General features: G+C 41.7%; 1 protein-coding gene across 1 annotated transcript in view; it reads left to right on the forward strand.

Moving 5' to 3' along the window:
• Positions 1 to 15,277, forward strand: part of LOC106525830 (spectrin beta chain, non-erythrocytic 1) — a gene marked incomplete at its 5' end in the record, with an annotated part of 64,167 nt that overhangs the window by 1,227 nt on the left and 47,663 nt on the right. The window contains 18 exon segments of the mRNA XM_014020181.1: positions 1,088 to 1,275; positions 1,371 to 1,488; positions 3,417 to 3,575; positions 3,755 to 3,850; positions 4,013 to 4,219; positions 4,589 to 4,742; positions 4,830 to 4,981; positions 6,758 to 6,976; positions 7,056 to 7,136; positions 7,237 to 7,443; positions 7,535 to 7,746; positions 7,856 to 7,993; positions 9,556 to 9,676; positions 10,522 to 10,737; positions 10,837 to 11,256; positions 13,330 to 13,532; positions 13,606 to 13,696; positions 13,776 to 13,922. Of these exon segments, the coding sequence (XP_013875635.1) occupies positions 1,088 to 1,275; positions 1,371 to 1,488; positions 3,417 to 3,575; positions 3,755 to 3,850; positions 4,013 to 4,219; positions 4,589 to 4,742; positions 4,830 to 4,981; positions 6,758 to 6,976; positions 7,056 to 7,136; positions 7,237 to 7,443; positions 7,535 to 7,746; positions 7,856 to 7,993; positions 9,556 to 9,676; positions 10,522 to 10,737; positions 10,837 to 11,256; positions 13,330 to 13,532; positions 13,606 to 13,696; positions 13,776 to 13,922 (3,129 nt within the window).

Genomic DNA, 15,277 nt, shown 5'->3' on the forward strand with positions numbered 1-15,277 from the left:
ACACACACACACACACACACACACACACACACACACACACACACACACACACACACACACACACACACACAATAACTTTAATGTAATAGATATCTGCATCCATTGGATGTTGTGTTTGGAATCACCTGCTTTGTTTTAAGGTGGTAAAACAAATTGTTTGTATTTATTACTTTCTACACACTTTGCAGATTATTTTTTCTGCACTCCACGTGTTTAGTCTGTGCACGCTCCGTCGGGGTGACAATCATCCCATTTATGCTTTACTTTTTTTTTTTTTTGGAAAGACAGTCTGACTGTCAGCCTTTACCACAGCGCTTCCCCGCTGTACAAGGAGACAGTAAAGGCTGAGTTATGGTCGCGCTTTGGAACACATTCGGCCGTGCATCGTCGCGCTATGACCGCAGGAGAAACGAGGTCCAGACTCAGCGAGCTTTTGTGCGTCCTGGAGCACTGCTTCACCTGCACTGACTGTCGCCTCGCTGCGTCACCATGTGCAGCGCTCCTCCCGCAGCAGGCAGTGTGGTCGGTCGGAGGACGCGCCGTCACATAAATACGTTAACAGTTCGGGGTTCATTTTCCCACACCCAAACCAGGTCCAGATAAGTTTTTTTCCCCCTCTTCATTTGCGCTCTCAGCCACGCTGCTTCCCGCTTCCTCTGTTTTGACTCCAGCTGGTTACGTCGTCATAAAAAATTGCGCGGTTGGCCGGTAGACAACAGATCTGTATCATAGGACAAATTTATATTGTTTCTACCGTATATCGTTTATATCGCTCATTTCTACATCCAATATTAATCAGGTTTTAGTGACATTTATGATTCAGGTTAGTTTCAATGGGTCAGAAAAAAAATTATTACTCCGAAAAAAGATATAATAAAAGAAAATAAAACTTTGTCAAAACTTTCTAAACAGATAAAGACAGAGATTTAAAATGTCTGTTGATGTAAACAAAACATTTAGTCTCATTTATCTGTTAGATTTGTTTTATTCTGTTTTTTTTCCCTAATTGTGATAGTAAAATAAAATTTATTTTAGGAAAAGCTTGAGTTTGGTCAGAGTTTTTAAAACCCTCGGCTGCGTCTTGCAGGTTCTGGATAATGCCATTGAGACGGAGAAGATGATTGAGAAGTACGAGTCTCTGGCGTCTGACCTGCTGGAGTGGATCGAGCAGACCATCATCATCCTCAACAACAGGAAGTTCGCCAACTCTCTGGTGGGAGTCCAGCAGCAGCTGCAGGCCTTCAACACGTACCGAACTGTGGAGAAACCACCCAAGTCAGTGGCAACATCAGGCTTCAGCTCTGTAGTTTGGTGATTTTTGTGGTCCACTGATGTCAGTTCCTGACGTGGGTTTGTTTTTGTTTGTGCAGGTTTACAGAAAAAGGAAACCTGGAGGTCCTTTTGTTCACCATCCAGAGTAAAATGAGAGCAAACAATCAGAAGGTTTACACTCCTCGAGAGGGAAAACTCATCTCTGACATCAACAAGGTGACTTCCCTTAAACTTTATGTCATCGTTTACCCAGAGTGCTTTGTGTGTAAATAAAATGGCTACATCTGTGTTAAAATATATTTTGTAAAATTATAAAAACTAAACAGTCTACAGTATTTTTACAGTCTTTATTTTACAGTTAAAGTATATGTTTATCAAACAAAGACTAATATTACAACTAATCGGAGATCCCTTTAATAAACTTTGAGTCCCATTTCAGATGACTCTGGTGGGAACACAATACTGGACTGAACACATTAAGTTTCTGTGAAAGTGCTGCACCCGTAGCCGCAAGAGTGGGCACAGTTTAAAATTTTTAAAGGGATCTTTGGCTACTTGTTGGCCTTCAAATGTTGTTTTTCTATTTTACTAAAAGTTGTTGTTTGTGACACATGAAAATCTAATTTCTTAGTCCCCCTGCCCCAACAGCCCACCACCACTACCGCAGTTAAAAAAAAATCCTAGAGGAAACCCTGCCATAAGTAGATTAGCATGTGAGCTAATGCCATATATAGACTAGCACGGGAGCTAACGCCATATATAGGCTAGCACGGGAGCTAACGCCATATATGGCTCAAGATAAATTAGCACAGGAGCTAACAACATAGATAGATTAGCATGCAAGTTAATGCCATATGCTGTGTCCAAAATGGCAGGCCGGGTCCTCCGAAGGTCGAATTTGTCGGCCGCATACGTCACAGCGCCGCGACGAAGGCCGTCCAAAACCGAAGACTCCTCCGATGCGGCTGACAAATACGTCCTTCCTTTGGCCCAAATCGAAGGACTGGTCTGATGGATCCTTCCCGGCCCAGCATATCCCATAATGCATTGCGGCCCGATCGGAGATTTCTTTTATGCTAGTAATGGCGGATGAAGCGAGAGAAAATACGTTTTAAATAAAAATAAGGCGATACAAAAATTTTAAAAAATTGGCGGTTGTAATTCTAATACTTTTATCATTTGTATAGACGTGTTTTTAAATATTATTTTTGTCATTAAAAAACGCGAAATAAACATGAACCTACAGCGGGTCAATTAGTTCTTCAAATGTTACCTTTAAGTTAATTTTATAGTTTTGTGATATTAATAATGATAATATATTGATATTTTTCTAATTTTGATTTAAGTTTGCTTGTTTAGTGTCGTCACTGTTGCTAGGTGACATGACGTACGCCGGGGTGGAGGGGAGGCTAGACCGTCCAAATTCACAGCCTCTTTTTTTTTCCGGTCTTCCCGGTCTACCAAGGACCCGGCCTGCCTCGACCGGGTAGTCTGGGTCCTCCGGAGGACCCGGCCTGTCGTTTTGGACACAGCCTATAGATTAGCATGCAAGCTAACACCATAGATAGATTAGCATGTGAGCTAATGCCATATATAGACTAGCACGGGAGCTAATGCAATAGCTAACAGGCTAAAGTTAAGGTACTCCTTCCATGAAGCAGCTCTGGTGTCCTCCATCCAGGTTTTATTTGCAGGCTGAGTCATTTTTACATTCTCCTCTCTATCAATGCTCTCTGGTTTCATTTAAAATGTCTGAACGTCAGACAGTGTCTAATTAATGTTGAAGCTGGATAGAGCTTTCACCAAACAGCTGGGAAACATCATTTACCCAGAATGCTTTGTGGTGTAAATAACATGCTAGCGTCAGTGTGGCAATATGTTTTTATCGATTTATGAAAACTAAAGAGCCAACAGTATTACAGTCTGGTTATTATAGTTGAAGTAAATGTTTATCAAATAATGTCTATTTTTCCAATGAGTCAGAGTTTTTCTTTAAAGGGTTCTCTTGAATGGAGGCTTTGAAACTGATGTGGACAGCTCTTTATATCCAGAATCACAGACTTCGGTTGAATCTGTAGGTCTTTGACCACCGGAGTGACCCTCTGATTCGCTCATGCTGTGTATCGCGGGTGTGTTTGTTGTAGGCATGGGAGCGCCTGGAGAAGGCGGAGCACGAGCGAGAGCTGGCGTTGAGGACGGAGCTGATTCGCCAAGAGAAACTGGAGCAACTCGCTCGCAGATTTGACCGTAAAGCCGCCATGAGAGAGACGTGGCTGAGCGAGAACCAGAGGCTGGTCTCACAGGTAGAACACACCTGTTTGTCTTACTGAATCACTTTGAATCAACACATTTCTCTCTTCTTGTTTCCGTTTTGTTGTTCCTTCTGTTGTTTCCTTCTCTCTTGTTTACTTTCCTGTCTCCTCTCATTGTGTCTTTTCCTTGTTTTTCTCTCATCTCCTGCTTTCTGTTCTCTCCCCAACAGGATAATTTTGGATTTGACCTGCAGGCCGTTGAAGCTGCCACCAAAAAACATGAAGCCATAGAAACAGACATAGCAGCCTATGAGGAGCGGGTTCAGGTGAGTCCATCACCTGATTCTGTGCTGGTTCTGTGCTGGGTTCGGTCCAAACGCTGGTGAAGCTCTCCTCACTCCTGATTTAGACGGATCCCACCAAGTGTGGTATTTTATAAAGAATCAGAAAGTTTGACCCGTCTCCTCCTCCTCCTCCCGCTGGCGCAGGCAGTTGTTTCTGTGGCGAAGGAGCTGGAGGCGGAGAGTTACCACGACATCAAGCGCATCACGGCCAGGAAGGACAACGTGATCCGGCTGTGGGAGTACCTGCTGGAGCTGCTGAAGGCCCGCAGACAGAGGCTGGAGCTGAACCTGGGTCTGCAGAGGGTCTTCCAGGAAATGCTCTACATCATGGACTGGATGGACGAGATGAAGGTACGACCAGTCGTTCACCAAACAACTACTGGTTTTATTACCTGAGTGGATAAATTAGCATTTTGTCTTGATTTTTATCAGGATTAGTTTGTTTCATGCCTTTATTTTATTTACCAAAAATATCTTGAAAAAAATGCTTAAACTATCAGTGCTGAAACAAAATTGTTGAGGAATATTTTGACTTTAAAAAAGAGATTTTTTTGTCTGTTTAAAAATACATTAAAGTAAAGCATACATTTTCAGAATTTAACTTTTAAATGTATATAATAAATAAACAAGCTGCATGTTTTCCTTCTTGAGTGTCATAATAAAGTTTGATTGTTCCTTTGTTGTTTCCCTGCACCCTTTGACCTTTGACCTGGCCTGCAGATGCTGCTGCTCTCTCAGGATTATGGGAAACACCTGCTGGGCGTGGAGGACCTGCTGCAGAAACACGCCTTGGTGGAGGCCGACATCGGCATCCAGGTGGACCGAGTCCGCAACGTCAACAGCAACGCTCAGAGATTCGCCACAGACACAGACGGTACCACAGATCATCAGTTTGTGTTTGTTCCATCCTGGTCTGGTGCTTTTTCTCCTCCTCACTCCTCCTGCTCCTCCTCTCTGTCAGGTTATAAACCCTGTGACCCTCAGATCATCAGGGACCGCGTGGCTCACCTGGAGTTCTGCTACCAGGAGTTGACCCAGCTGGCAGCCGAGCGCAGAGCTCGCCTGGAGGAGTCCCGGCGCCTCTGGAAGTTCTTCTGGGAGATGGCTGAAGAGGTTTGGCACTCTTTTTTTATTATTATTATTATTATTATTATTATTATTGTTATTATTATTATTATTATTATTATTATTATTATTATTATTATTATTATTGTTATTATTATTATTATTATGTTGTTATTATTATGTTGTTATTGTTGTTGTTGTTGTTGTTGTTGTTTATGCTGCATGACTTCTGATGCATTTCAGATGTTTAAATTCTCAATCTATATTTTTATTTGCTTATAGATTTACAAATACAGTAACTCAAAGAGGTAGTTTGAACTTTGTTGTACAAAGTACATCAAAGTGATACTTCAGTAAAAGTACAAGTATCTTATCATAATAATACTTTGGTAAAAGTTTAAGTCTTCTCTAAATATTACTTGAGTAAAAGTCTTAAAGTATCTGATATTTTTTGTACTTAAGTATCAAAAGGTAAATTTCTGACACAAAATCTACTTAAGTATTAAAAGTAAAAGTACTGAGTAAAAATGAATGGTTAGATTTTCCAAAATGACATTTATTGGGAGGTGACTTCTCCAAAAAATATTTTTTCTAACGGCGTGCAGCTGTGATGGGTTGTGTACAAATTAATAGTGTGTCAGAATGGTATATATTTATACTTCTCTTCCAACCACAATTAAATTGACTCTATCCAGGAGACAAACTTTATCAGGATAGTATTTTTTAAGTAATAAAAACTTGTAATAAAATAGGAGTAATGACTTTCTACTTCTTACTTTTTTTAAAAAAATGTAGTGAGTAGAAGTTACAGATAATTGTGTAAAAATGTAATGAGTAAAAGTAAAAAGTACGCTGAAAAATAATTACTCAAGTAAAGTACAGATAACCAAAATTTCTACTTAAGTACAGTAACAAAGTATTTGTACTTAGTGACTTTACAACTCTGAGTTTGAATGTTTGTGAGGTTCTGTAGAAAATCAGTAACATGTAATTAGCTGTAGCTCTTTGAACAAACTCAGTTTGAAGACAGAACATTTAAATCCCACCCAGCTGATAAGTGATCAGCCATTCCAAGCAGAGAGCAAAGACCAAACTGAATCACTGTCCTCGTCAATTAAATAAAATATAAAACTTTACAGCTAATCATAATTTTCTTTTTACTTAAGTCAGTTTCACATTATGCATCTGTTTCCATTGACTTTTGTGGTTATCTGGAAGTTCTTATAGTAGCAGAGCAGCTAGCTGTAGCACTTCCTGTGCAGTAAGGGTCACTTTCTTCAGGAATATTATCACATGTAACCAAATTTCAAACTGTTTGAAGTATCCCTTTAAAATAAAAAACATCTTCAAACAACTAAATGAAAGGAATATACCTAAAATATTGAATAAAATAACAAATGTCTAAATAATTAGTGAAATGCACTTAAAATATGATTTAACAATCAGCTGGATTGTTGCATAAAAATACGTCTGAAATCAAGAAATGCGCAGGTCAATAAAACTTATTTGAAATTTAAAAATTGTTTAAAAAATTTCATTGAATAAATGTTTGCTGGATGCCGTTAGGATGTTACTAAACTGATCTAAACCATTTATAGAAAAAAGTCTTTAACATTTGTAATTATAGATGATTTGTAATCAGTTCGTAGTGATTTATACATGTTTAAAACTTCAGGTAATAATCATAGAAAGTGTTGTTTAATTAGCAAATACAAAGATGGATAAATTCAAGTTGAGCTTTTAAAAGATTCCAAAGGATTTATGGCATCAAAGTGTTTGATGTAAAAACCATCCTGATCATCTCTGACGGTTCTGCTCTTGTAGGAGGGTTGGATCAGAGAGAAGGAGCAGATCCTCTCCTCCGAGGATTATGGGAAGGATCTGACAGGTGCCGTGCGGCTGCTGAGTCAGCACAAAGCCTTCGAAGACGAGATGAGCGGGCGAGCCGCCCACCTGCAGCAGACCATCAAACAGGGCGAGGAGCTGGTGGCCGACAACCACTTCGGAGCCGAGAAGATCAAAGAACGGATTCAGGACATCCAGGTAGCACCGGTGCTGGAGTCTGAAACACAACCCGCTTTTATTTTGAAAGGGACTAACTCTTCCACCTTTCCCCCTGTAGGAGCAGTGGGCGGCTCTGGAGCGGCTCTCTGCTGTCCGTAAAGCTCGTCTTCAGGAGGCCTGCAACCAGCACCAGTTCCAGGTCAGAACCTTCACGTGTTTCTTGTTTTATTTGAAACAAACGTCCAGAACCGTCGACCAGTCGTATGACGGACAGAACACTCTGGATGTCCTTCCTGCAGGCTGATGCTGACGACATCGACACCTGGATGTTGGACGTTCTGCGGATCGTCTCCAGCGTGGACGTCGGCCATGATGAGTTCTCCACCCAGGCTCTGGTGAAGAAACACAAAGATGTCGCCGAGGAGATTGGGAGCTACCGACCCGTCATCGAGGCGCTCCACGATCAGGCCCGGACGCTGCCGCCGGAGAAGGCAGACTCTGAGGAGGTACAGCTGCAGCTCTCTGCCTCTCAGCTCACGAACATGGTCTCTGTGGTCCCCCTCGGTCTTCACGCGGTGCTGGTTTTTGTGTCTGCAGGTCCAGACCCGGCTGGCGGGCATCGAGGAGCGTTACAAGGAGGTGGCGGAGCTGACCCGGCTCAGGAAGCAGGCTCTGCAGGACGCCCTGGCGCTCTACAAGATGCTGAGCGAAGCCAGCGCCTGTGAGCTGTGGATCGATGAGAAGGAGCAGTGGCTCAACAGCATGGAGATCCCCGAGAAACTAGAGGACCTGGAGGTCATCCAGCACCGGTAAGGACTGCACCGGGTTCCTCAGGGTCCGTCCTGCGGAGGAACAACGGAAACACAAAGGCAGGGTTCAGGTCTTCCTGATGGGTCCAACCTCCTTGTCTCTGTCCAGGTTTGAGAGTCTGGAGCCAGAGATGAACAGCCAGGCGTCCCGGGTCGCCGTGGTCAACCAGGTGGCCCGGCAGCTCATCCACTGCGGACATCCCAGTGAGAAGGAGATCAAAGCTCAGCAGGACAAACTCAACACCAGGTAACCAGACTGAGACTTAAATCTGGGATTAAAACTAGCTCCTTCACCTCTAAACCTAGATTTACCTAAATTAAAGGGGACCTATTATGCAAAATTCACTTTTTAAAGGTTTTTTACTCAACTTTGGGTATTTACTTCTTAAAAAAAACAGTCCTATGACCAAAAAAATGCACCCAGGGGCATATTTACTGTAAGTAAATGTATTTTTAATGTGTATTAATGACAAGTTTTATACTTCCGTCATTTTGTGATGTCACAAGCCGTACGACAACCCACCGGAACCTGCGTTCAGCCCCTTACCTAGCAACCCCCGGGTGACGCTCCTCCTTCTCAGTATAAAAAGCTGTCACCGTGTTGTTGTGCGCAGCTCATCTCACAACAAGCCTCCAATAGGGCAATGGGTAGAGTGTTGGACCAGAGAGTGGGAGACCAGGGTTTGAGATCGGCATGGACACTATTTAATTATTTATTTTCATTCGTTATGAACACGTTTTCTCATGTACCTCTATTGTTTAGCTTATTAAAGCCTTGTTAAAGCCTGTTTGTTCGAGTTTCTGAGGTATTTTGATCGCTGCTGCTCTCAGCTCTGGTAACAGCATGCAGAGTGAGAGCAGAGCAGAGGAGGGAGAGAAAAAAAGCTGGGACCACGACTCTGCCTCTGGGTCTCATATGGTTGTACAACGGAGCTTCTGCTATTATTAGCCATGCTAACGTAAACGCTGGCTTTGGAGGGCGGAGTTAATGTCAATAGATTTTTGGAGGGCGTTACCAACAGAGCTCATTAACATAAACAGCTCTTCTGAACGGAAGTCAGAGCAGGCAGAACTAGAAAATGGGAAATGTTATTATCTGAGAATTATTTTGTGCATTAAATTGAATGAACATGGTCTGGATAGCCCACAGACATACCATAAACATTTCTAGGACCCATAATTGGTCTCCTTTAATCTCCATTTAACACCTTTTTATTAAAACAAGTTTTGTGGCAACAAAGAATTTGTACTTTTCTAAACGGAAAATTGACTAAATGTTGCAGGAAACCCAAACTAATTAGACCCTATACAAAAAGAAAATAAACATTGGAAGTGCAAAGAGTTTAAACTCCAGGATTATCAGAAAATTAAACTGTGGTCAAACAAGCATCAAAAACTGGATTTACTATAGTGTTTACCAGAATCAAACAACTAAATATAATGTTAAGTAAGTCAGATGACACTGTAAATATTTATTTATTTAGTCAAATAAACTGGAGTCAATTTAGTCAGAACAGTCTTCACCTATTTAATGAGGTTTTACAGCAACATGAATTAGAGCAGGTGGAAGAGAGCCTGAAGAAATGAACTGAGACTGAAACATAAACTGAGATTAAACTGGTAAATAATCTTATTATTAAAATATTTAAATCTGGTTCAGTTAGGTTTAGAAACCCTTTTTAAAAAAGATATGACAAATAAACTGGTTTATCATGTAATTCAAAGACTGATCAGATTGTCAATAAAAATACTGATTAAAAACTGATGGATCAGACGTGACAAATGGTTTGTTTCTGTTTGTCTCTTCAGGTGGAGTCAGTTCAGAGACCTGGTGGACCAGAAGAAGGAGAACCTGAACTCTGCTCTGGGAGTCCAGAACTACCACCTGGAGTGTAACGAGACCAAGTCCTGGATTAAAGAGAAGACCAAGGTACGGAACCAAACCGGTCTGCCTCTGCAGCGGACTCACAGAACTTTACTCAAAGTGACCAAACCTTGCAGTTTAATTTAGTCAGTATATCTGTATAATTATTAATAGGTTAGAATCAGTAATTACTTATGAATCGGCTGTTTTTCTTGAGTTTAGTGCTTAATGTCATCCCCAGCCACTGTAAAACCTAAATATCCATTCATCTAAACCAATGGTTCCCAAACCTTTTATCTTCTGACCCACAAAATATTCATGGCAAAAACCTGTGACCCCAAATATTACTGGTCTGAGTACACGAACTCCATTAATAACCCTAAAAACACAGGCTTTTTGACAATCCAAACAGCTTGTACACACATTTAAATACTTATTTTTACTTTTCTTGTGTTTTTGTAATAATTATAGGGAAAATATTACATCAGCAATTATTTTATTATCCTTTAAATTGATTTCTGGAGATTATCCAAGGTGCTTCATGACCCATAATTGGGTCAAAGCCCAACTTTGGGAACCAAAGTGCAGTGGTTCCCAAACCTTTCAGCTTTTGACCCACAAAATAACAGTAGCAGAGACCTGTACCCACAACTGTTTTTGGATGATAAACATTTGTATCAGGTCAACAAAACATAGTAACAATTTTTTTATACTACATTTATCCATTTTAAATACACTAACCTTACTCCTTTGTAACAACTAAGGCAAAAATGTAATTAATTCAGAAAATCTTTTCAGGACCCCACCTTGAAGTTTTGGGACCCCATTTTGGGTCCCGACCCCAACTTTGGGAAACACTGCTCTAAACTATTGTTTTCCTCTGTATTCGACACTGAGCTTGTTTCCTGCAGGTGATCGATTCCACCCAGGAGCTGGGGAATGACCTGGCTGGCGTCATGGCCCTGCAGAGGAAGCTGACCGGGATGGAGCGAGACCTGGTGGCCATCGAAGACAAGCTGAGCGACCTGGGCAAAGAGGCCGAGCGGTTAGCCTCCGAACACCCGGAGCAGTCCGAGGCAATCAGAGGACGTCTGGCTGAGATCACAGGCGTCTGTGGGGACATGAAGGTTAGTGACTCTGCTTCTGCTGCCACTGAGTTTCACATTCATTCTTTGTGAGTTCGATTTAGAATAAAAAGGTTATTTATTTCTTCTTGATGTTAACAGGACTCGTTGAAGAACCGTGAGGAGTCCCTGGGCGAGGCCAGCAAGCTGCAGCAGTTCCTCCGCGACCTGGACGACTTCCAGTCGTGGCTGTCTCGCACCCAGACGGCCATCGCCTCCGAGGACATGCCCAACACGCTGGCCGAGGCCGAGAAGCTGCTGGCTCAGCACGAGGGCATCAAGAACGAGATCCGCAACTACGAGGAGGACTACCAGAAGATGCGGGACATGGGTGAGATGGTGACGCAGGGCCAGACGGACGCGCAGTACATGTTCCTGCGGCAGCGGCTGCAGGCGCTCGACACGGGCTGGAACGAGCTGCACAAGATGTGGGAGAACCGCCAGAGCCTACTGTCCCAGTCCCACGCCTACCAGCTGTTCCTGAGGGACACCAAGCAGGCCGAGGCCTTCCTCAACAACCAGGTAACACCAGCATCATCATCATCATCATCACCATCATCACACCTGCGCATCGATCAGGGGTCTTTAACCTGTGGCTTTAGAATAAAGTTTCTATTTGTAACATTGACTAAAAATGACAGGAACTGGAGTAACTGACTGTCAGAGCAGTTTTTCCAGTCCAGATTTTTGTGTGAAATTCTTTGCAGCAGAATAAATGAACGTTCAGGTGGGTTAGACCCCCCACATGTATCAGTTATTATCAAACCACAGTATACACAGCTCAGTTCAGGAGCAGAATGAGCTGACACTGGCTTGAGTTGCCACTACAGTATGTTTTACTGGTAGTAGATGGTTAGTCTGTTTCCTGCTCTGTTTATGCAGGTTTCTGACCGTGTGGTTGTTCTCAACATCTACCAGAAATTTATTATGTAAAAACATGCATTAGGTGAATTTTCATAAAAGCAGGAAAAACTTCATTTTCACTCTACTGAAAATGACGAGAATGAAAGTCATCAAAAGGGACGTATTAATAACAGTAAATTCTGTTTATATCTAAAAAAAGAGTTGAAAATCAAATCAGTCAAATAAGAAAACATGCAGCACATCAGTGTTTCTCACTGACTGCCATCGACTGCCTGAACGTTTACTGCCTCGTGTTTTTACTCCTTTCACCTTGTTGATTCTTCCAGGGGCGGAGCCAGAGGGGCTGCTGGGTTAGCAAGCGCCACATCTGGCACATCCATACTTCTCGATAAATCTAAATTAGAGCCATTTGGATCTGCGTATTTTTGACACCCACTTTGAATTTTCGAATACAGAGTGCTTTTCGTTATTTGTCCCCCAATAAATAAATAAACAAACAAACAAACAAACAAACAAACAAACAAACAAACAAACAAACAAACAAACACGTTGGCCTTCCCTGTGCAGCAGCCACCCCTTGCACAAAAGTCTAGCTCCGCCCCTGGATTCTTTGTCACAACACAAGATGATCCTTTCTCCAAATATAAGCCTTCAATTTCTCCAGCAGTATAACCAAACATCTGATTCTTCTACGACATTTATGTCAAAAATCCTTTTTATACAGATAAAATAAATAGATAAAAATGCTTTATTTAAAGGTCAGGAAAACATAATTTTTCAAGCAAAGTGATTACAAATTATGACCAGATGTTACGATCACTCAAAAGAGAAAAAAAAATTAGAGGATTTTTAAACAATCGTTTCTGAATTTTGGTATTAGATTAAAATATAGAGAAACTTAAAATCTTTTTTGAGGCTCTGTGGGAATGTTGGGCTCCTGAGCAGACATCGTGTGGTTTGTATTTGTTTGTAAGGAAATTTATCCAAACTTGTGCTCCTGAGTTTAAAAGTAGTTGTATAAACAGATTTACTGCTTTTGTTTTTATACAAAGTTCAAATGAAATCAAAGTCTTTGCAACCATCATGAGAGGATCTGAGCCCAGTCCAAACTTCAGTCTGTTAGATGCATCACTTTCCTCTGAGGTCACATGCTGCCATCTGGTGGTAGAAACCTTTATTACAGCAGTGGGTTTCTGGTAAAAAAAAAAAAAAAAAAAAAGGGGGCACTAAATCTGTGATCATTGAAGGAAAAAGCAGTCTGTCTTCATTTCAGTCTATTTCACTGAAACACTAGTTTGCTTTTTAATTGTGACCAAATAACTCTGCAATGAGCTGAAACTCATTTCTTGTATAATTCCACTAGAGGTGCACTGATTGCAGTTTGCTGATCACCGATCTTTAAAAAATCTGACCTGATGACTCTGATTTTGGCCGATATCGACTTTTTAAATACCTGACACTGTAATGTGTTATCAGGTCACAATTCAGCTTCAATATTCCAATATTATTTTACTGTAAAACATTGAACAATAGCCTTGAAACAATACAAAATTGTTTTAACTGGACATTAGGTAGAGTAACAGCAGAGCAGTGTCTGATTTTCAGACCTGTGTGGAGTTAGACGGCCAATCTCCCAGAATGAAGGAAATCTGTGCTGATTTATTGGTGCACCTCTAAATTCAAACTGGGTTTCTGCACATTCAGACAGCACTGTTTGTGTTTGTGGTCCAGGAGTACGTCCTGGCTCACACAGAGATGCCCACCACCCTGGAGGGGGCGGAGGCCGCCATCAAGAAGCAGGAGGACTTCATGACCACCATGGATGCCAACGAGGAGAAGATCAGCGGCGTGGTTGACACCGGGCGCCGCCTGGTCGCTGACGGCAACGTCAACGCCGAGCGCATCCAAGAGAAGGTGGACTCCATCGACCAGAGGTGACAGAGGGGTCTTTATTGACTGGTTTCTAGAAAAATAGACCAGCTCTGAAATATCATTTCTTCTCCACAGACGCAAGAAGAACCGACAGGCTGCCAACGACCTGCTGTCGAGGCTGAAGGACAACAGAGACCTGCAGAAGTTCCTGCAGGACTGTCAGGAGGTAAAATGGTTCAAAGTCAGAACCGTTCAGACTCGAAGAAGTTGAACGGTTTGATAATTTTCTGTCTGTACGTCCTCAGTTGAACCTGTGGATCAACGAGAAGATGCTGACGGCTCAGGACATGTCCTACGACGAGGCCAGGAACCTGCACAGCAAGTGGCTCAAACACCAGGCCTTCATGGCCGAGCTGCAGTCCAACAAGGAGTGGCTCGACAAGATTGATAAGGTTCGACAGGGACCAGAGGGAGGGAAAGGCAGAGGAGGATCTCAATCACAGGGTTAAAATAAGTCAACGCGTTAATATTCTATAAGTGTCCTTTTGTCAGGAACGAGACAGATGTTCAACCATCGAAACAAAACACATCTGCTGAGATCAAAACTACTTTAAACCTCCTGTATTCAACTCAAGTCATTTGTTAAAGGAGACATATCGTGCAGAATCTGCTTTTTTAGCCATTAAATGCATTTTGTTGTGTACTTGGAGTCTCTAGGAGCGCAGAAAATTGCCTCCGCTCTGATACGACCTCCACAGTAAAACCACACCCATTCTAATTACTGAGAGCATTTACACTGCACCCGCAGGGCAGCGGCGTACACACAGCCATCTGCCAAAATCAGATTCAGCCTTGTTTTCATTACAGTGAAGCAAGTGCATAGTCAACCTACAAAGATCACACCGCACCAACAAGAAAAGAACAAGCACAATATCCGTGCTTTTTCAAAACAATTCACCAAAGACAGACTGATTTTGTTGAAATCCATATATTTAATATATGGGTTCATTTATATATACTGTCAAAATGTATCATTCTGTTTGGAAGCATTCAGTGTACAGCATATGGATAAACGTGGGGCTTTTATTTTGAAATGGATTCAAACAAAGATGACAGCGATGCAGTTTAGGCTGTTGTTTCCAATGAACCGCTCCAAAAGCTGGAGGGGAGCGGAGTTGTTTGGCTTTAAAGAGACCCTCAAAATGAGATGAAAAGGGGTGAAAGAGGGGATTGTGGAGTTACAATAAGGAGGAATTCAGACCTAAGCATTGCAGTTCCACTTTATATAGACTCCAACTGAACGATTTAAATGTGAAATGGAAGGATTTAAAAGCATGACATGTCTCCTTTAAAGTAAAACAACTTAATTTGTTTCCTTTAGTTAAAGATCTTAGCATGTTAAGCTAATAAATAAACTACAAAGTGAACAACAGAGTGTTGTCTTAAATCCTAGTCTAACTTATTTTAGCTAATCGTAATCTTAGCTTTTTTTAAGCTTATCTTGGCATAGGTTAGCTTAATTTATTTTACCTTTTTAGCTTTCCTCTAGCTAATTTTAGCGTATTTTAGCTTTATTTATTTTAGAACACTTCATCTTGCTATAGTTTACAGTACTGTCATTAATTGGAATTTTTTCTCTCTCTTGCTTAGCATAATGTAGCTTTTTATTGCTACTTCTAGCATACTTTAACCTAACTAAGCATTTTTCTATTACTTCCATCCATCCATCCATCCATTTTCTTCCGCCTATCCGGGGTCGGGTCGCGGGGGCAGCAGCTTCAGAAGGGAGGCCCAGACCTCCCTCTCC

Source organism: Austrofundulus limnaeus, unplaced genomic scaffold (assembly GCF_001266775.1).
Source record: "Austrofundulus limnaeus strain Quisiro unplaced genomic scaffold, Austrofundulus_limnaeus-1.0 Scaffold243, whole genome shotgun sequence".
Lineage (NCBI taxonomy): Eukaryota > Metazoa > Chordata > Actinopteri > Cyprinodontiformes > Rivulidae > Austrofundulus > Austrofundulus limnaeus.